Below are 22,163 nucleotides of genomic sequence, written 5' to 3' on the forward strand. Positions count from 1 at the left end.
ATACGCGAGCGCGCGCGAAATTCTTGCGTGTTTCGCTCGCTTTTATACAATCGATCCGTTGGAAAAATATGGGACTGCGCGTAGTCTATCGAAAAGAAAATCGCAACGCTTGGTTCGCTCACTGTGGCCTGGGCCGACCCTGGGCCAGTCTTTGGTCAACATAGGAACGAGGCGATTTATTATCGCAGGCGCAAAATACAGCCCAGCGTACTGTCCGAGTATGCGTACAGCGTAGTTCAGATGATCGTGGGGGATGTGTAATGGCGACGGAAAACACAAATGCTATCGCTGATTTTGATATAGATGAAGTTATAGATTGGGACAAGCACGATATTCCATCAAAGGTCTGTTGGGTGTACTCTTAGGTAACTTTCGCGCCAGGGAAACAAATGAGTTCCCTTAGAATAAATCGGCAAGACTCGACCAAAGTCGAGCACCCTCGTCATAGACCTGGACTGAGTTCGCTTCCATCAAAGCCCCAAGGAATCCCGAAAAGTGGCCGTCTCTTTTCCAAGAACAGGTCTTCGATGGCCTTTTGTAATGTAATTATGTCCGATGAGGTCATTTCGATCATTGCGGTCTTGAGATAGTGAAATTTTTTCGAAAGTGCATCCTGATGAGCTTGCGGCCTCTTCGCGAGCATGATTCAAAATTTCGGAGCGTGTTCGGTACAACAGCAATCCTTGTGTGTCGTCGCTTTTCATTCAAAAGGAAGAAAGGAGCGTCCGACTGAAGGCCATCTTTTTCAAAACTTTCAAATTTTTTATTAAGGGGGCGCAATAATTTGTCGCGGTAAACTATTCGCGAGATGAGCGAGAAAGAAGCAAGATTCACGGCTTTTGACTCCTGCGGTGTCGTGAAGTAAGCTTCCTTTTAGACGTTTCATCATGATAAGTTAGATAAAGGTTGGTTAATTCAAATGCCATAAAACAGCTATATCGGTAATGTATCTTATCATTTAATGCCAGTTACGTATTGAACGGTGAAGAACGTGGGATGAATTATTCATATGGATAAAAACCTCTTGCGTTTACTGTTAATCAGCTTGAGCAGTCATCATTCGATGCTATATTCGTTTTTCCCAGTTTTTAAGTTTATCTTTTTCAACATCACTTTTGTTCATAAATGTAATGCTAATTTTACACGGTAAACTAGGTGTGTTTTTTTCCAGTCTTCGTTCATAATACATTATTCGATGTTGTGTTTTATTTAAGCTTAAGTCGGAGATCAAATGTTTTGCTTGGGAGGTGATTTAATTGAAAATGACCTACGAGAGTTGTTTGTTCCTTTAACTTTACAGGTCAACGTTGGAAATTGATTTTATTACGTTACTTTTCGTGTATTTGATTTTTTCATTTTTCTGTAAATAGATATATTCTGGATTTTCATGCATGACCTAACCAACTTTTCTGGCACTCTTGTTGTATTTGAATAAAGTATTGTCATGGACCTTGTCACATGATAATGAATGTCCCAAAGCATTCCACAGTGATCAAAATGCTTCATGTAGGGTGTGAGAAACATCCTGGAACACTCAACTGAAAAAGGTTCAACAAGAGTGCGGAAAACTTTTGTTGCTTAAATTTTGGTTGGTTCTATACTGTATGACTGAAATGTTTTACATCTGTAACAGTTGTTTGAGTTTCAAGTGCCAACATTATGTTCTGCTTTTAATTTTTATTCTAGAATACAGAGACTGAGTGTGGCATTTACATCTACCTTTTTAAGCTTTTTTTTAACCTCTTATCATTAGGACATTGAGTTTGACCAGCTTCATGGCTTGAATGTGCAGGCATCTAATGTTGCATCAACAACTACACAGGCATCGTCAACTGGCAGTCTGAATAGCGGTGGTAGAGATGGTCTGGGTCTTGGTAGCCAGCTGTTGGCACCTCCTCACAGAGAGCAAGGGGCAGCTATTGTCAGCATGCCTCAGGTATATTTCTGTATATTACATCATATATGGCAATTTCAATTTCTAGATAAAGAGGTAAATGATAAGTCCATGCTGTAATCAAGTTTTCTGTCAGAATGATCCAACTTACTGTAGAATAATTACCTTAATACAAATAAAAGTCCCAAATGCCAAGTACAAGTGTAACTCACCCATTTTTTTGTCAGTTCCTTGGGCCTTCTAAAATGCTAAAAATGCTTAAGATTATATTGTAGTCCACAGTTGCTCCTGTCTCCTGTCGTATTTCTTGACCGTTGGTATCAAGGCAGCTGGAATTTCATTTCCATTATTCCTGTTGATGTTGCTAGCCAGTCAAGGTGTAGCCTGATGTGTAGGGTGTTTGTGACCCTGTGTGTATACCAGAGTTAGTCTTGATCACCAAAGTTCATCTTGTTCCAAAGCAGATGATGGCAAGTCTTGTTGGCATGCTCTGAAATGGTGGAGGTCTGGGTGTGGATGTAACATATCAAACACGAGAAAGCGTGTTTCATCAGATATCCAAACACTGAGAAGTAGGTTGAAAAAATGAGGCGCAGCCGAGTCTTTTTAAACGACTTCAAGGTGTTTGGATATCTGATGAAACACACTTTCAAGTGTTTGATATGGCTTCTTAAATGATCAATAATTCTTGGAGAAATTCAAGGCTTAAGTCGGCAAAATGTTATGGTAATTAGGAACACATATCCAAATCACAGTCACAGTAGTGATTTTCTTTTGTTTTCTCTTGATGAATTATTGAGTTTGAGAAAAATGGTATATCCCTCTTGTGCTCTTTGATCTCTCCCGCACTTTCCTGCTTCCCCTATGAAGACTTTACAGCATTTGTAAGGGATCTTGTAAGCTGCTCCATCTTGCTTAGATGGATGAACCATGCCCTGATACCACGATCTACTACTTAAGTGACTACATTGTAAGACAATTATTTTATTTATCGTTATTTTCTACCATGATGACCAATGGTCCCTTTCATGATAGCAATGTGATTGATGATATCACCATTTTGATTTCCTTCTTTGTTTTCAGTCAGTCGTATAATAGTTAATGAAAATAAGGAAAGTAGAGATGGGGGGGGGGGGGGGGGGAGAGGTGCATCCAAGGCCAAAGGTGGTGGCCCAATGTTAAATGCAATACTTCCTACAGAGACAGTAACTGAGCAATAAAAACTGTTGGGCCAACAAAGAACTTGCAAAAAACCCTAGGGTTTTTCATTGTTGTAGTATTTGTGACATGTTGAAAGATAACAAAAAATTGTATCTGATGATGTGGATAAACTGTAAACATCTTTGCAACTCTGTTGTTGGACAATACTTTAAGGCTAGTTCTGATGTCATGCTAGTTACCCTGGCAACAGGTCAGCTCTTCAAATATGACCTGTAAATTTCTGGTTTTTCAAATTATCTAAAAAGCTTAGACGGTAACCTACCATTTTACAGTGCGACCGGGAAAACCGTAAACACCTAAAATATGTCAGGAATGCTTATTGTTTTAAAGCCAATCACGTTTGAGGACTTCACCCGCCAAAACCGCAAACTAAATAATCGTTATTAGTCGGACTTAATCAAAATCAAAATAATTGAAAAGGTCAATATTATGGGCGCTGATGCAACGGCAATTTCCACTCCAAGTAGTGCTAGAATGCTTTTTTCTGGATCATTCAGTGATCAACAATGTCATCCCTATTTGTGACCCTGAAGCATGTTCGAATTTGTCGACTTCGGTTACCGATTAAAGGAAACTTGCAGCGGGCAAACTGTTACGTTCTTTTAACTCACTTTCATAGAAAAATGATAAACAAGGGAACACGAACATTTCTCATAGTTAAGGCTTAAAAATTGGTTCCAAAATATCAGCCGACTGTTGAGTTGTGATAAGTTTTAATCGTTCAATAAATCATTCATGTTTTTTGTTGAATTCACTTGTCTTATTTCAGAGTAGTAAATAATACAGGTATTAGCGACGGCGCCACATGTTGAAAGCAACAATTGCTTCGGAGTCCCAGTGATCGGTGAAAGGACAAATACATGCACTGTTCTGTTTCTTTATGAGTAGTCTTAGAGCCTAAATGACCAGAATAAGCTCAAAGCCGACACAATTCTTGCCGCACAAACAATAATAAACACTCTGTGGTTTGGCGGGGGATTTTGGATGCGTGATTGGACAGAAATAACATTCCTGACATATTTCAGGTGTTCACGGTTTTCCCGGTTGCACTGTAATTGCTTTGTTGGAAAGCCCCGTAAATTCTTTAACTCCTCCGATAAATATGACAAAACATTATTCAGTAGATCTTTGTTAGATCAAAAAAGTCACCTACAGAAAATTCTTCTTGATAGCTTTCTCTCAAACATTTCTATTTGAGGTTGCATACTGAATGTTGCATGCATGCAAAAACATTAAGATAGGTCACTGCACAAAATTTTGAGATAAAAAGAAATTTTTCTTGCAGCTTTAATTTCCAATTTGTGCAATTTTACGCTGCATGTCCACTTCTGGTGTTCTGTGCAGAGGACTTTTGATAGATATTTTGATTCATTCAGCTGATGCCTACACCTTAGGTATGGTATTTGTGGGGTACATGTGCGCACATGCAAAAAACCCTTTTGAGCCAACAAGGCCACCAATACCAACTAATTGTGTGAAACGCTAATATTATCATTGTTATAATGATCTAGAAAAAATAATATTTAATGACATGTAATGAAAGAGAGGTAAGGAAAGAACAGGAGGAGGGGGGATTCTTAGGCCACAAGTGGTGGTCTGATATTCTGCAATACTTCCTGCCTTGTAAATAACTGAGTAACAAAAAATATGGGCCATTGACCAAGCATGAGGTCAAGATAGAGGGATGTTGGCCAAGTTCTTTATTTTTGTGTTTCTATGGACTCAGTTTGTCGACTAAACTTTTGTGCTGAGTGACTGGGCAATCACCAATCACCACAAATGATTTTATACATATTGCCTGCAAACGGAGCAAGCCATAAAATAATTAATATTTTTAAAACAATTTATAATAATATAAAAATTACTAGTAAAGGATGTTAAATATTACCATTTTTAATTTAATCTTCTTGTTCACAGGTTCCACAATCATCTGCCATAAATCCTGTGTTCCCTGGAGATCCAAACTCATTGCTTCGTGATATACGACAGGAGTATCTTCATGTACAAAATCTCGCAGCACGTTCTAGAACACCCCCCACTCCAACTTTTCCATCTGAAAACTTTGATTTACCTCCAATCACTCCACCTGGATCAATACATTCATCATTTCCTGCTGGACAACAGCCTCTGAGGATGGCTTTAATATCAAACCTTAGCAGACCTTCTGCTGTTCAGTCACAGTTACCTTCATTTGTGCCACCAAACCTTCCTCCTCCAATGAGCACAGTCAGCATGGGTCAGCAGCTGCCTCCTGTGGTGAGTGAGCCACTAGTGGAAGGTTCAAATATTGAGGAACTCATTGATGAAATTGTAGAACGGGATATGCCACAAGGTGTCAGTGAGCCTATTGTTTTTACACCTCATGTTTCTCAGCAGCCAAGTCCTGCTTCAGCTCATTTACAGATTGCATCAAATGCTTTACACAAGGGAATTTCACCAGCTTCTGTTCCAGCAGCCAGCCCAGGACAGTTGGCAGTTGGACCAACCAGTGCCACTGGAAAGTCACAGCTGCCCATGGGAGTGGTCATGGGAGGAAGTCCCTTGAATGCTCCTGCTAGTCCAGGAAGCCCTTTGGCATCATCAAGGAGTCCAAGTCCAAAAGTAAAACAAGCAAACCATGCAGGAAAGATATCAGCTCCAGTACACCCAGCAAACCAAGCCATGAGGCTCACACAACCTGGGTCTCCTCTGCAGAATGCATCCCAGACAGTTGTGAAAAGTACAAGGTCTTTTCCTGCTAAGACCTCACAGGGTCTGAGTTGTAATTCGCAAATGTTGCAAATGGCAGTTCCATCCGCTGTTGTCTCTGCTAAGAGCCAAGTGGGATCCTCTCAACCTCGCACGCCTACAAACCTACAAATTAAAAACAGTGTGGAAGCAGCAAATGTCAATCCCCAGAGTCCTCGAGTAACTTTAGCTTCTTCTGCAGCTCAGTCAAATGTTCCTCAGATTCAAGGACAGAATATTGTTGGTGCCTGTGCCAAAGTGTCTCCACCCAAAGTTCTTCAAGGAGGCAGCATAAAGGCAATCTCTGTCCAATCTGCCGGTAAACCCATTCAAAACATTCCACTTCAAGCTTTAGCATCCAATCATGAACTACTAGGTCAACTTGTAAAAGCCATGGGACAACCAAATGCAAAACCACAGGGACAAACAACAAACATTCAGACTGGCCAACCACTTATTTGTTATGTTGTTCCACAAAATTCGTCATCAGGGGTGCAAAGTTCACAAACAAAATCTTCAATTCCGTTGTCATCCTCAAGTCATCCTGTTAAAATGATTCTGGTTAATGCTGCTAACTCTGCTGTAAAACTCCCAGCTGCAACAAATCCCCAACTAGCGAAAACTGCCATCACTGCTAATGCTGGCATAGACTACAAGTCATCATTATCTCCCTCTCAGTTAGCTGAGACTAAAAGTGAATTGGAGACAGCCATTGGCCAAAGCTTACACAATGTGCTAACAGGAGCTGAATCTGGGAACTTGTCAGCTGTGAGTGGGCTTAAAAGTGGCACAATGATAACAGGAAACAATGCTACACTCCCTGTACATCTAAGTGCAGCAGTGAATAATAATCAAATACCAACATCTGTACTCTCACCAATGCAACAAGCATCACCAAGATACCTTATAAGTAATCCAAACAGCAAACAGACTTCAACACCTTTGGGATCTGCTCAGTCAAACACTGTACCTTCTTTGAAAACTCCTTTGTCATCCAGTGGTAATGTTGTGCAAATAACCTTTGTCAATGAGGCAACAGCTATCAGTCAAGTAGTAGCTGCAGCCTCATCTTCTGCCACATTATCATCATCATCATCATCTTCTAGTGGAAGCCACAGCAGGGTTGCGGTATCTCAGTCGTCAGTAATGATGCCATCATCATCATCACCATCAACATCTGGTATGTTAGCAGCTACCATGGAGTCAGCAGTCCCTGCTGATCAACCAGACAGTGACGACGATGATGATGATGACGATGACAGTAAGCCTTTATCCCAAGTGGCAGAAAACCTAAAGAAAGTTGGCGTCACAGATGATGTCAAGAAAAAGAAGAAGAAAAAGAAAGATAAAGAGAAAGGAACTAAAAGAAAGAGAAAGGAAAAAGACAGTCAAATTTTAAACAAGTGAGTATGAACCATACATGTAATTATGTGAGCACAATTCCCTACAATGATCTCTGTTGATAAGCATGTTTTATAAATTAATTTTGTTCTAAATATAGACTTCTTCATTTACACAACTCCACCAATCTCCTTTCCTCTGTGAACCATCATCAGTTTTTCATGCTAAGCAGGGTTCTTGGTAAGATTTTTAGAAGGGTGAATCAGGCTTTTAGCCAGGATTTTGAAAGTGGGAGTCCAAATTTTATGTGGGCCACGGGCGCCATGCTCCTAGGGGGGTGTGGGGGCATGCTCCCCCAGAAAATTTTGAAAAATTGAAGCCTCTTAGATGTGATTTCCGCGATTCTGACAACTGTAAACGTCTTTCAATTTACCTATTAAACCGCTGTTTTTCCTTGATAATTTTACTAAGCTATCGTTTCCTCAACCTACCATGTTTAACATTGAATTATATTTGGGACAGGAACTCCAGTTGTTATTAAGAGTGATTGAAATTTGAAGTTGTCAAGCCATGATTTACACCAAAGAACAGATATGCGTGGCTTTGTTGGTCGAACTGCATTCTGGTCTACAAATGCCAGTCTCTCAATCTCAGAAATGCAACATCTTTTATTATTTTCAGTAAAGAACTTTAATTTATGTGTTGTGTAGTCATTATTTACATTCAGACAATTGGTAGTGCAAAGCCTAAGACCTTTTCGAAGAAAACAAATCTACTCAATTACAACTGTAAGTCAGTTTAATAAACCAATATAAGGCCTAAACTGTCGAACTGCTTATGGGCCTAAATTTTGCGTTATTTGGATTTTATATTCTTCGCGGTTGGCAGTCGAAAAATACTCTAGCTGCCTCGTAGTCGACGTCTTCAATTGGAATTCCGGCGTAGACAAGACTCATATCCTCATAAATAATCACCAACGTGCGTATTTATTTATAGCAGCCGGCAAAGTAGCCTGGGGATGACTTGGTAAGCCAATATCACTGAACAGCGGCTTTGCCTGTGAAATCGCTTCGCTCAATTTTGATTCATTTGATCAAAACAGAAAGGAAACTCGCTAAAAAAGTGTTAATATAGAAGAAAAATACGACAGCAACACTAAAACAACGCTTGAGAGCAAAAAGGAATGTAATTTTTTTAATTTATAGACAATGTTTTGTTACATTAAGCACAGAAGTTCGTAAATGGCCGCCCAAAACAGGCCATCGAAAATCTTCCATTTCTGAGAAGTGGCCGTCCTTTGGACGGCTGGACAGCCGCCTGGCTAAAAGCCTGGGGTGAATGGTAACTCAATGGATCAAGTGGATTGTCATCAATTAACAGTGAGAGTTTCAGGACATCTTTCAGCATAGATGTCTATGAGTAGATGGCAAAAATAACCAGTGGTACTTAAATCCTAGCACCTTGGTGCAATATATCCTGCAGAGACTAAAAGAATTCAAGTGTTTTTTTTTTCTTTTATCTTGTCGATAAATGATAACTAGTTGGTTTATTCCATGTTAGTGCATTTGATCTGCATTGTAAAATTAAGCCTCACCTTGACCTTGTGTTTCTGTTCAATAGTAAATATTTGTAGTGAAAGATCCATAAATGGTGCCTTGAACACAATGTTGTGCCAAAAACCTTTTAACCAATCTATACAACTAAGTGAAAAGGAAATCCATTCGATTAACTTGGATGTTTTTCTCTTGTAATGTTTTCGTAAAAATTCTCTCTTGTTTTCTACCTAAGTGAATATTAACAAGATACCTGCTATACTGGCATTACGCGTGATGCTGTGGCTTACTCATTTATTCCAAGTGTATGCTTCGCAGATTTATAAAACTATCCTTGCTAATGGAATAGTTTGAGTCACGAAGATCGCGTTACGTTGTTTCCCTTGTGTTACGCTACACAGGGTTTCAAGGGAAATTGCGCAAATTCCATTACGATAATGTAAATGACCTCTTTTCAGTCTGCCATCGTGGTCTAAGACTGTCAAACAAAGCAGGATTCCTTCGCCAGGAACTCTCGAAGATGCTGTGGCTGATTCATTTATTCCAACTGTATGCCTCGCTGATTGATAAAACTATCATTGCTAATGGAATATTTTGAGTCACGAAGATCGCGTTATGTTGTTTCCCTTGTGTTACGCTACTGAGGATCTCACCAGAAATATCGGGATTTCCATTACGATAACGTAAGCCTCTCAATGACCTCTTTTCTGTCTCCTATTGTGGTTCGGGACTGTCAAACAAAGCCCGATTCCTTCGCCAGGAACTCTCCAATTTCCACCGTTTTAGATGTCGAGTGCTTCATAGAAGTTATTCTTTCGATTCACTGCCTCAAAATGGTGAAATTTTTGTTTAAAAACGGCACACTTGAGTCCACAACATGTTAACAATATGGCGCCACAACAATTTAATCAGGTTTAATAAATAAATCAAATGATGCTTTGACGTCATACAGCTAGGGGTGAGTGGGTCCCCTCCCTCGCGATGTAAGCGACAAGAATGGATTTTGATTGGCCTGCTTTTGTTGAAGACAATCAGAACAATACATCCCGAGTAGGAGAGGGGATAGTTTAATGAATAAATTAATGTACCGATTTGTGGCCACGACGAAGAAAAAGAAATCGTCCCGTTTTTAGACACGGTATGCCCCCTCAGGGCATCCCGCGTAATTAACCCAAATAATGACGTAAAATTATGTTTGTCTTTACATTTTAGGCCGCTTACAGCTTACGAGCTTTTCTTCAAGGAGACACAGGCCGCTGTGCGGACAAAAAATCCAATGGTGAGAGTGTATATTGGGACACGCCCCTGAAATAACTTGATTTTTCTTTGTCAAGCAACTTAAAGTACTGTAATCCATGACAATCCTTAGTAAAATTTTGAAGTTCTTAAACAGATTGTTTTGTGAGTTCTTAAATCATTTAAGAACTGATAAAATGTTAGACGTTTACTTTTGCTGTTTGTTTGCTTTGGAAGGAGAGGATTGTAGGTGACAACCTTTGTTTCTCATCTCTTAATGATAACCTATGAAGATTGAAGGTGGTGTTATCAAAGAGACACAATATTGTGCTCTTATGGTGTGTTTTGGAATGTTATTGTTGTCATGTTTTATGATAATGAGAATATTAACTGATGCTGAATTTGAACAGGCGCTGTTTGAAGATATCAAGAAAATTGTAGACCAGATGTGGGAAACTTTGAATGAAAACCTTAAAAAGGTGAGTGATGTTGATTGATAACTGTTGCAATAGCTCAATTTCAATGTATTTAAATTCAGCCTGAAACAACTTTAACATCACTTCAAGGTTCCAGGGAATATATTGTAGAGTTTAAATGGATTTATTCCCCACAGCCTCACAGCAATGTTTATTGTTTCAGGCTGAATTTTTATATATCGAAATTCAGCATTTTTTCGTTCATCTTCAAGTACCGGGATCATTAAAAAAAAAGAGTTTTCAAAGCCTAAAGGTTTTCATTCTTTACATATACAGTTTTCTTGAAAACACCTATTGATAAGTTTTGAACAAGTTGTTATGAAGTGATCAGAAGCAGAATCACTACACCATAGCGTTTGCTTGTAAACATTGGGTGTCCCATATAACCAAATCTATAAGGTGTATGGGATTTCTCTACTATGTGGGAGAACTAAATAAATAAGTTTTTAATGTCAATGTTCCATTTAGAGTATCCCAACACACAAGCTTTAATGAAACGTAGAGTAATTAAAGTAAGGACCACTAGACACATTTGGCATGAATTTGGGGGACACTGCTCGGTGATTGGCGTGACTGGCAACTTCTATTGTGTCACCAGTTTAAGGCCTCACTTCTCTGACACTTCCAGCTGCACCTAGGACAACAACAACAAAACACAACAATGCACTGCAACAGCAGCACAACTAGGCCAGCAGTGCCACTCCAAGAAGAGTATTGGCAGTCCCAAAAACTAAAGCGCTACGAGCAGCCATCTAAGCCAGCAACGCGCAAACCTAATTAACTGAATGACCTATAGTACCTCACCCATCTCAGCAGCGCTGCCGGGTTGGACTGTCCAGAGTATTGGCAGGTCATTATTACCAAAATTCAGTGAAATGAACAAGAGAACTTAGCTTGGGGAAGTTGCTACGCAGACTTTTTTTTATTATAAATAACATTTATTTATGACACTGTTTGCAAAAAAAATTCGACTATACTGAGCACTGAAACATTACACCACTTTCTCTTCCATTGCCCACACTCGAATTTATTCTGGAAAGATTGCAAACAATACGTCTTTTCAATCACAAAACAAAACAAAGTCCTTAATTTACAGGATGTCATAATTATTGGTAAGATAGATTCATTGTCATGTCCCTTGCTAAATTATTTAACATTAATTGGTAAACTTTATCTATGGGACTGCAGAAGGAAATGTTTACCTCCGTGTATAATTTGAAGGTTTCAAATCTTAGCTTAAGTTTAAATACCAAATAGAAAAATACATTTATACTAAGAACAATAACCTATCTACATTTTATAAGAAATGGACGAAGAATTTTCCTTTTTAAGTTAAGTTTTGTGTTGTGTTGTAAAAGCAACTGTTTAAGGTGTTAGAACGTACTTAATTGTAAACGTACACGCTTATATTTATATTAAATACTTATATTCAATACTAATAATCATACATACCATCAGCAGTTGCGCAGCTGTTTGGCAGTGACCTGTTGAAATTTTTTTAATAATTTAAGTGAAAATATGGAGAAAGTAGGCAATGGTAAGAGGTAAATTCTGACAAAGTAGGCGGCGATTTTTGCCGGTTGACGGCTTCTAATGAAACCCCTGGTATTAGTCGGCACCGCCCTTAAATAAGTAATAAATTGGAAATTAAACTTACCTCTCCTGCTGAATAGTATTTTTGAATTAGTCAGTATTTCTGCAAGGGCCATGATCACTCTATTTATTATTATTATTATTATTATCATTATCATTATCATTATCATTATCATTATCATTATCATTATTATTTTCATTATTATTATTACTATTATTATTATTATTATTATTATTATTATTATTATTATTAGTATTATTATTATTATTATTTTGGCTGCCAAAAGCCTTGAAAGTTGCTAAAAGGTCTGTCTTCAAATGTTTGCTGAGTTGAAAATTGAATTTCAAATTTCTGTAGCCTGACAACTTAAACTTTAAAAAGCAACATTAAAGTCACAGAGTTGATGCACATTTGGTATTTCTTAGGCATTTCAAGACAAGGCAGCACAGCAGGAAAATCAGTATCGAGCTAAGAAGCTGTCACAACAGGTATGCAGCTTATAGTTTAATTTTAATTTATGTTGGTATTTACTTGCTTTTCAGCAAAGGCTCTGATTGTGTATACTAGATATGATGGTAGCTTGAGTCCCAAAATAAATTTATATAGTATTCCACATCCCAGGCAAGAGAGTTAAAAATAACATTGTTCTAAATCACCCTTTTTATTCCCCCTCAGATTTTTATCCCTGTCAGTGATGATCACTGACATTAACTGTAAACAGTAAAATAACAAATCAAAGTTGTATAAATCACAGCATACAGAAAGCTGTTACTACAGTGTTCAACATGATCAGTAACCCAACACTTGCCAGATGATGCTGTCTCAACATGTGACAGTATCTACTCTGATGCATGCTGTAAACTACACAACTTTAGTGCATAAATGAATAATCATTGGTTGGTAATGTAACATGAAATTACATGCACATGTATGTGCACTGAAATCTCTCAAACTACTTGTTACATTCCCAAAATGGAGGATATTAACATTTTGAGAGAAAAAAGTTAAAGGAAAAAGACCTAAAACAGTGTCAAGTACCTAGCTAAAAGAAGTTTTGTAGCCATCATGAAATCTGTCCTGGAAGTTTCAAGGGTGGACTAGCTAGATCTATCTGTAGCTGTTATTGGGGTTTTTTACAGCCATCCTGGAAATTTGTTGTATAGTTGAGCTTTGAGGTAATGTATGCATTCTTGTGTGGATTAATTTTTGTGGAGCAATGAAAGCTGAAGGGTATAAATAGTCAACCACATGTGTTTCCTTTGGTGTCTGCAAAAGTGAACCTGATGTCATAGGAGGAGTAAGTTATGTCATTGATTCTTCACAGCAACCATCTTGGATTTATTGTTTTCTCCTAAACCTCAGAAAACCTTTCAAATGGACTCAAAACAACCAAAACCAAGAAAGAAATGCTAACCTGGTGTAAAAAATGTAAAAATAACAACAAGACAGTTAAAATTTCGAAAACAAGGCTGCTCAAAATCTTTTTGCCATGGAAACATGTTGTGTGAGCAAGTTACTGCCAGGTAAATTTTAGGAAAAGTCACAAATTTGGTGGTGTTTTGTCTAATATTGAAAAGGTTATTAATGCTCAATATAAGCTCCTTCACATCACACTTTTGTGAGTGCGAAACGCAAATTCAGATGCCTTTTATTTGTGGCAAGTTGTTGACTCAAGCCTCCTCTGAAAAAGTATGCCTCAAAATTTAGTAATGTCACCATAGCAATATAAGGCATTGTTTTCTAATTTGAGTAACAGGATTTATTCTGAAAACTAAGCCGATTTTATCAGTAAGAGCCAAAGAAAGTTGATTGAATGACAACTGAAGGTGAGAATGGCCAGGCCAGGCCCCTTTCACACCAGTATTTCCTGTTCCAAATTTAGAACCCTGCATGTGATCTGACCTCTTGTAAACAACCAAACAACCATCTGAGGTGTGACGTTTTGGGTGGTTGCTCACTCTGGGCTAAACTGCATCTTAAGAGTTCCTGATGAGCTCTGTGATATTAACTTTTCATGTTTATTGTTTAGTTTATTTACTTTCCCATGAGGGACATTTTCCCAGATAATTTGTCTCTTTTTCTTCTTACCTTGGAGTTTGTTTTAATAAATTTCAATTATCAGTAGTCTGAGTGGGTAAATAACAAGGCAAGTCTGAATGATGTAAAATGTTTCTTTCAGGATGAACCAAGTGCAAAACTAAAAAAAGTGGACACAACAGATGCTGCTACAGAAGCAAGTTCCCTAGCTGCACCTGTTGCAATGGAGGAGAATAAAGTGGCAGCTGTATCTAGTAGTAGACCCCTGAGCCAAGCTCCAGGTCAGATAGCTATGACTGGCAAACCAGTGGCAACTGTAACGCCTATGTCGACTGCTAAGTCAAACAGTAACTCCAGCAATCAGCAGCCATCTGTGCCAGCCAAACCTAAGGTTAGTGCTGACAGTGTTTGTAAGCAAGCAGCTTGACTAATCTCTGTGTTGATGTGTAAAGTCACTAGGAGTATTACCAATGGTGACAAATCCATTGGAGGTTTTCCCGTTGTTGTTTTTAGGTTATTGTATCAGTTATTAGGCATGTTGGTGTAGTGGTTAGCATGTCAGACTTTCAATCCAACTTTCAGTTGGAAGAATGGAGGTTCAGTGGTTTGAAGTTTTGTTGGTCTCTTCATTGCAGTTGTTTCCTCAGACAAGAAACTTTACTCTATGTTGTTTCTCTTATGAAGGGTTTTGCTTGACAAAAATGTTATTGGATCATGTCACTGTCTTTGGGCTGAAATTCAATTTAATTTGTTGTTAAACTCATCATCAATAGATGAGCTTGGGAACAGGTGCCTAAAGGTGGTGGAGCCAGGCTGAAATTTGGCGGCAAGGAGGTATCCATGGCAACCCTGCGAACGGCCACCACCCGGCACCGTCACACTGAATAAATCAGTGGAATACTTACCTAAAACTTACCATAGAGAAGGGAGGGAGGGAGCGGGAGCAAAATCACAGCAGCAGACAAACAGCTAACTGCAGCCAAGCAAATGCAAACAGGGAATGACCTTTGAGCGAGCAAAGCGACGAAAACAACTGCATGAAAGCGTCACAGCGTGTCCCTGCTAGAACTCCTGGGCCGCCCCTGTGACCACTGTGAGGGAAGACTGCTGACCCGCATTGTTTCGAGCTTAACTTAGCCTAAATTTCATTTAGCCACATTTAAACTCATCATCAATAGATGAGCTTGGGAACAGGTGCCTAAAGGTGGTGGAGCCAGGCTGAAATTTGGCGGCAAGGAGGTATCCATGGCAACCCTGCGAACGGCCACCACCCAACCCCTCCTTCATCAGAGGTGCTTGGAAAAGGAGGGACCCGAGAAGCAGGGGGAAATGGGACCTCCTACTCCACACCCACCCAAGCACCAGCGCGCAACTGAGCAAGCCTACCCCAAACTTACCACACATATGGAGAACCTTACGGGGGCCAACCCCTATGCTGAGATGGCCAGGCGGCTAAGCCAAATGTTTTGACAGGCTGGCTAGAGCTTCTGACGGGGTACGAATGTAAGACTGATAGGCGCTACTGGTCCAGCGCCCAAGTGCCTGGATCAGATGATCAGGTAGGCCACTACGAGCAGCGACAGTGGCTGCACCGATCCGGAAGCTGTGGCTTGAAAAATTCCCAGAGACGCCCGCTGCCGAGAGTATCTGACGAAGCCAATCAGTCAACCTGGCGCGTGACAGAGGCTGACCATTCTGGAGAAGGAACAAGGGACCAGGTGCGTCGCCACGAAGGCCAAGGTACGCCATCATCGCATGGACAGCACATAAAGGAAAACTACCTCTGCCGATATGTATCGCGCACCCCTTGCGAAACGGATCTGTTTTGGAGGCCTTGATTCTCACCCGCATACAAGAAGGCAATGAGGAGGAGTCGACCGAGATATCACGAACTGACAGGTGCAGAGAAGGCGAAAAGCTAGCTACGCTAGGGACAGTGAACTCCGCAGAACGAAGAAAACCGAAGTAAGCCAGGGTGCAAGCAGCCCAGAACATGCAGTGGTCACACAAGGACATGTCCAGGGCCTTCCAAATGACCAGCATGATGTTATCTGTGACCGGGAGGCGCTGTGTCGCAGGGGAACCCTGTACCCGTTTAATCCCCCTGAGGACCCGCTGTAGCCGTAAACAGTTCTGCAACGGATCGGGAAATCCTTGCTCGATATGCAGGGAACGAATGCCGGAAAGGTAAACTTTAATGGAGGGGTGCTGTACCGAGTCCGTCAAAAAAGACACAAATAAACACAGTGTCCACTCATTGGCTGGGCAGGGTGAACCATTGGCATGGAGTTTCCCTGCCTGGCAGCAAAAGGTGTAGAACTTCCTTTGACCAGTTGCGTATGTCCGATGAGTTGAGGGAGCCAGGCCGTGCCCAAAAAATTCACAGCACCGTTGCTCTAGCAGACTGAGATCAAGCGGTCGAGGAGAGGCTGAGGAATCTGGCAGGGAGATGGCTGGGCCTCTGGGGCAAGCTGCCTGAACTCCTGCCAATGAAAACGGGAAAGGGCATCAGCAATCTTATTTTGTAGGCCTGGGACATGACATGAAGTAAAGGTAAAGCCGAAACGCGCAGCGCAAAGCAAGAGCTCACGAAGGAGATGCATTAAAACTGGGACTTTTGAAGACCTCGCACAAAGTATCGCAACCACGGCGGCATTGTCAGAACGGAACAGTACGTGCCTTCTGGTCCATTGAGAACCCCACAGGTGAGCCGCGATCACAACAGGGAAAAGTTCCTTGTAAGCGATGGACTGCTTAACCTGGGGTGTAGCCCATCCGCCATAGAACCACATACCCCGGAAGTAGGCACCAAAGCCAAGGGAGCCGGCTGCATCTGAAGTTACCTCAAGATCAGTAGCTGAATCCATGCCAGGATAGAGCCAAAAACGGACGCCGTGCCAAGAGTCTAAGCACTCATGCCACCATTGGAGATCAAGCTGAAATTCCTGATTGAGGCGAATGGGATGGTCACCCCGACGAAAACAGCACAACAAGTTGATCATGCGGCGAATAAATGTTCTCCCAGGCCAAACCACCTTGGCCGCGTGATGCAGGTGCCCAATGAGGGATTCCAATTCTCTCCTTCTGCACCAGCGACGAGGACGCCAGGAGCGAATCAAATCCCGAAGAGCGGCGAGTTTATCTGCAGGCAGGCGCGCAACTTGGTGAAGGGAATCCAGCTCAATGCCGAGGACAATTAGAGACGTGGACGGTCCAACGCACTTTTTGGGGTGTAGGGGTAAACCCAACCGCTTGCAAACGGATAAGGCAGTGCTGAGGTTAACAAGGCACTGACTGGAATGTGGAGGACCAGCGGTAATGAAATCGTCCAGGTAGTGTAACAGGTCAGAAACACAGTGACGGTTCGAAAGAATCCATTCGACCATGTCCGCCACGGAATTAAAAATAAACGGAGCCGAGCGGAGGCCAAAGGGAAGAGCAAGGTCCACATAAAGTTGCCCCCGCCATTTCATGCCCAAAAGAAAACGATCGTCAGGATGGACGGCGATGTTCCGGTAGGCGGATTCAACATCAAATTTTGCCATGAGGGCTCCAGGCCCATAGCGCGAGACCATTTGAATGATTTGGTCGACTGTAATGTACTGCAAGGTGAACTCGTCAGGATCGATACCATCGTTAACGCTGGAGCCCCCGGGAGAGGATAAGTCTACGATCAGCCGCCACTTACCCGGTTGGCCCTTCTTTGGAATAACCCCAAAGCTACTGATATGGAGCCTAGAAAGGGGAGGGGAGCTGAAAGGGCCCGCAACCCTGCCCATTGACACTTCCGTAGCCAAGTACTCATCAATGACTTTTGAATGGAGGTAAGCTGATGGCTTGTTTTTCTTGGCCGACCTAAGTTTTTGGGAGGAATGAAAGCCCAGTTTGAAGCCACGCCGAAGACCCTGGAGGACAAAGGAGACCAGCTGCTGGTTGGGGTGACCCGCCAATTCCCGAGCGAATTCCTCCACATTGAGAGGGGACACCATGGACACTGGGGGCAAGATGGCCTCGGCTGGGGAGACAAGAGAGAAAAAAAAAAAAAAAAATCGGTACAGGAATGACTCACAACAATAACCATAAAAGCAAAGACTTTATTAATAAGCTATGGAGCTATGGAACTACGAGCATCTAAACATAAGCCACTACGGCACGAATACATGTGCGCTGCGTAAACTTAAGTGCCGAGCACACAGGCACTGCAAAGTGACAAAAGCTACCACTGCAGCACAGGCAATGGGGAAACAAAACAAGAATCTGCAACGACAGCAAGCGAAATGCCAAATAAGAGCCTACAGTACGCATGACTAGCCCACGACCAGCCCTGGACCACGTCAGCCAAGCCGGGGGCCCGCCCTAGTCCAGTAAGGAACGTACGCCAGCGAACTAACGAGATGCTAAAAGGCAACAGCAGAAACGGGCTGAAAACAGAACTGATAGGCGGAAAACAAGGCCACGGTTGACGTCAGCAAATCCCTAGGAGCGCTTGGACTTGGCTTGGGAAGCAGAGTATGGAGCTGGGGAGGCTGAACGGCGTTTCGACTCACGCGTGGGTCGACTCTCAGGGCGCTCGGAACAGGAAGAAGAACGATGCGATCCTGCACAGACGCTGCAGCGGTGAGCGAACCGGCAAGATGAAAATGACGCAGAACAACGCCCAGCGTTCCACGACCTGCAAATGATTTGCGAAGTGGAGGAACCAGAAGGCTCTGTGGCATCGCGAGCGAGCGAGCCTTGTCCGCCACGCACTGATGCCCCCGCGGCATGGAAATTAAAAAGTTGGACATTGATTGAAGACCAATTTGTCAGGTTCACAGCCGCAGCATGCTCACGAAAAGCCTGGTCGTAGGCGAGCCAAACGCGACCGTTGAACTGGCGATAGGTGCGAAGAATCAACAGTTTGTATTGTGTGAGGTCCTGCCAGCGGTGAGGGAAGTGAGAGGCAACAATCATAGAATAGATTGTGAAGGCTTCGGACCACGTTACAATATCCTCCACCCGACGACGCTGTTTTTTTGGTCGAAGGAGTAAACACTAAACGCCCGTCGAGCAGGACTTGACCCTCCGGTTCCGCCTGAGATATGTTGGCCGACAGCAAATCGCTCAGGTCGACAAACTTGCCTGCCAGAATTTGCCCCACAGTCTTGGCAGGGATCGGGGAAAAACCGGGACCGACGACAAAAGGCTGGTTTAGTATGGGTACTGATGGAAGACTAGACAAGGAGGCGACATTCCCCAATGGGACGGGCCACGAACCGTGAGAAGTACCAGTCGCGGGAGTCGTAATTGAGTTAAGCGGCGCACTAAACGTGGTCACAAAGGAAGGAACTACAAAAGCAGGCCTACCTTGGGACGCTGTGGGAGCAGCAGAGGCAAAAGGAGATGAAAATCCCGCGCCAGAGGCAAACAAGGCAGTCGCACGTGCTCCCAAGTCGGCAGCTTGGGAGGGAACGCCCCCAATTCCGGGAACCGGCAAAGGCAGAGCCGTAGCGGACGAAACAGCGACTCCAGGAACAGTAGCAGGAAGCGACGAGGACGAGGAGCTCTCAGGCAACAGAGCCAGTTTTACGGCATCGACTACAGCCGCCAAAAAATTCGGATCCACCGCGCTTGCACCACCCAAAGGTGTCACTACCGAAGATGGTGGCGAAGGTGCGCTCGACGTGTACGCCAGAGAGGATGTCGTCGCGGACGACGAAGGCTCTGGGGAAAAAGCCGCACTGGACAAACTGTTGTTCGTGGTCCGAGTAGAAGGCATGACTCCAAGAAAAGACAGAGCGAATAAACGAAGAAGAACGATCGAGCAAAATCACAGCAGCAGACAAACAGCTAACTGCAGCCAAGCAAATGCAAACAGCGAATGACCTTTGAGCGAGCAAAGCGACGAAAACAACTGCATGAAAGCGTCACAGCGTGTCCCTGCTAGAACTCCTGGGCCGCCCCTGTGACCACTGTGAGGGAAGACTGCTGACCCGCATTGTTTCGAGCTTAACTTAGCCTAAATTTCATTTAGCCACATTTAACCTGTATGTTTTTTAGCTGTTCTACAATTTTGTGGGATGATCTTGTATGTTTTCGGGCTCATGTAGACCTATGTTTTTGCTACCATGCATTTTGTACTTGATTGGTTATCTTATATATCACCATCTGTTTTTTTTTTCTCCACAGAAGACCAAAGTAACTGTCAACCCAATTAGTCAGCGTATCTGTGCATGTGATGGCTGTAACAAGCCAGCACGCACAACTAAAGAACGTGGCACTCAATACTGCAGCAATGAGTGTGTTGTCAAGCACTGCAGGTATATCAAGCTGCTGATATGTGTATGCATTAGTTGCCCAATAATAAAGAGAACATTAAAACTTGTATAGGACTTCTTCACATAAGTACTTCTTGTTCTTGGTATAATAATAAGATTCATATTTAAATGTTGGTGTCTTTTTTTACTAGAAAGGTATACATATTGAGGTGATTTTGTCCATTGCAATCAGTTTCAAGAAGATGTCTTTGCCTAGTTTTGTTCATTTGTCAACTTCTTTTCCACTGACACTCCTTGTTCAGAGACCATAAAGAAGTTGCCAGTATGGGTTTGTGTGGCAGGGCTATGTGAGTTGGACAGGCCAGTATGTGATTGTTGGGTTGGTGTGGCAGGGCTATGTGAGTTGGACAGGCCAGTATGTGATTGTTGATTATCATGACACTGGGATTTCACATAACACTGTATGTCAGTGGCTCACCTCTTAGGAAGCCTAACAATTGTTGTTTTTAACTTCTTGCACACTCGTTCAATGATTTTTTGTTTTCTTTTTTAGACTGGCTTTTACTCTATGGGTGACACAGAGAAATGAGAAAGCTGAAGTCAATGGCTAAAGCTGTCCTCAAGTTCAGAGTGCTGATGAGTCTAAAGGATTGTTCCATTTCCTGTTAATCTGCTATATATCTGACATTGTTTGACTACAATATTTATTGTAATAAAAAAAAGTTGTAGGACATGGGCAGTCATTAGTGTTGTTTGAAATAAGTTAGATTTTTTGTCGAGGGTCCTCTGAAGGTACCTTATTGTAACCATATTTTCAACTTTTCAGTTAATAAAATCTTCTGAAGGTGTTGTGAATTTAATTGTAATTTTCTCAAGAAGGCATACCATAAAATTTAGACTTTCTTTAAGTCTGTTTTCTTGGAGTCCAGTAAAGTAAAAAACTTCACAGCTTGTCTTGTGACTCAGTTACTTATGATTTGCACCTTAAAGTATATATATGACATATATTTTTTATTTGCCTGATCAAATCTCTATTTTGTTCGTGTATGAAAATGGAAAAAAAAGTCCTTATTAATTTTTTTTCCCATATTTTTGAGGCGTATAAAAATGTAAAATCTCACTTCCTGTGGGATACAATACCGGACTCCAGATAGGAGACTGGGGATAGTATAGCTGTGATATCAGTACACAGTTATTTCACTGTGAGCATTCTACATTCCCAGTCATAATTCCGTTTACACAGGTTTCTTCCTCTACATACAAAAACAACTGAGGAAGAGAGAGACTGAAACCAGCGACCTTGTATTGATGCCACCGCTGTACTATCCCCAGTCTCCCATCTTGAGCAGTATTGTATCCAAACCAGAAGTGAAATTTCACATTTTTATGCATCCGAATTCAGAGTAAAATAAAGATAGGGAAAACATTTTTCAATTTTCATATCAGAAAACATGAAGATTTGATCAAGCAAATAAAAAAAAAATTCAACAGTTCTGAAGCCCTCTCAGAAGACCGCCACAAATCACGGACACAAACATCCTGCTGAAAATAGGTCCCCTTAAAATGGATACCTATGGGTTTACATTTGACTATAAAAAATTGCGATAAAACGTTTCGTAAAAACATTATAAAAAGGTTAAAAAACACGACGTTTCGATGTACATTACATCATTATCAAGAGAAATTAAAAATGCAAGATTGCGGCTATAAATACAAAAATGGACAATAGATATTAATTAAAATAGTAGCATTGAAAAATGCTACCGGTTAAACAAAAAGTTTCGCACGTATAGAGTCCGTTTGAGTGTTCAAGCAAGGCTTAAGTTT

The 22,163-nt window shown here is 41.6% G+C and overlaps 1 protein-coding gene across 1 annotated transcript; it reads left to right on the top strand.

The window, feature by feature from the left end:
* Positions 1-168: 168 nt before the first annotated feature.
* Positions 169-21,191, top strand: LOC146460957 (uncharacterized). Its single transcript, XM_085087732.1, has 9 exons — positions 169-344; positions 1,754-1,936; positions 5,033-7,245; positions 9,949-10,015; positions 10,383-10,451; positions 12,468-12,530; positions 14,222-14,470; positions 20,248-20,378; positions 20,890-21,191. Exons 1-9 carry the CDS (start codon positions 261-263, stop codon positions 20,945-20,947), a joined length of 3,117 nt encoding a protein of 1,038 aa, XP_084943858.1. The 5' UTR covers positions 169-260; the 3' UTR covers positions 20,948-21,191.
* Positions 21,192-22,163: the final 972 nt, after the last annotated feature.

This window comes from Pavona decussata, unplaced genomic scaffold (genome assembly GCF_977016875.1).
Source record: "Pavona decussata unplaced genomic scaffold, jaPavDecu1.1 SCAFFOLD_207, whole genome shotgun sequence".
NCBI lineage: Eukaryota > Metazoa > Cnidaria > Anthozoa > Scleractinia > Agariciidae > Pavona > Pavona decussata.

Excerpts from the sequence above, each read along its gene's own strand:
- LOC146460957 (XM_085087732.1), top strand. The coding sequence starts at position 261 with ATGGCGACGGAAAACACAAATGCTATCGCTGATTTTGATATAGATGAA. Across the intron at positions 7,246-9,948 it reads GACAGTCAAATTTTAAACAA|GCCGCTTACAGCTTACGAGC; the intron begins GTGAGTATGAAC and ends TTTACATTTTAG. Across the intron at positions 20,379-20,889 it reads TGTGTTGTCAAGCACTGCAG|ACTGGCTTTTACTCTATGGG; the intron begins GTATATCAAGCT and ends TTTCTTTTTTAG.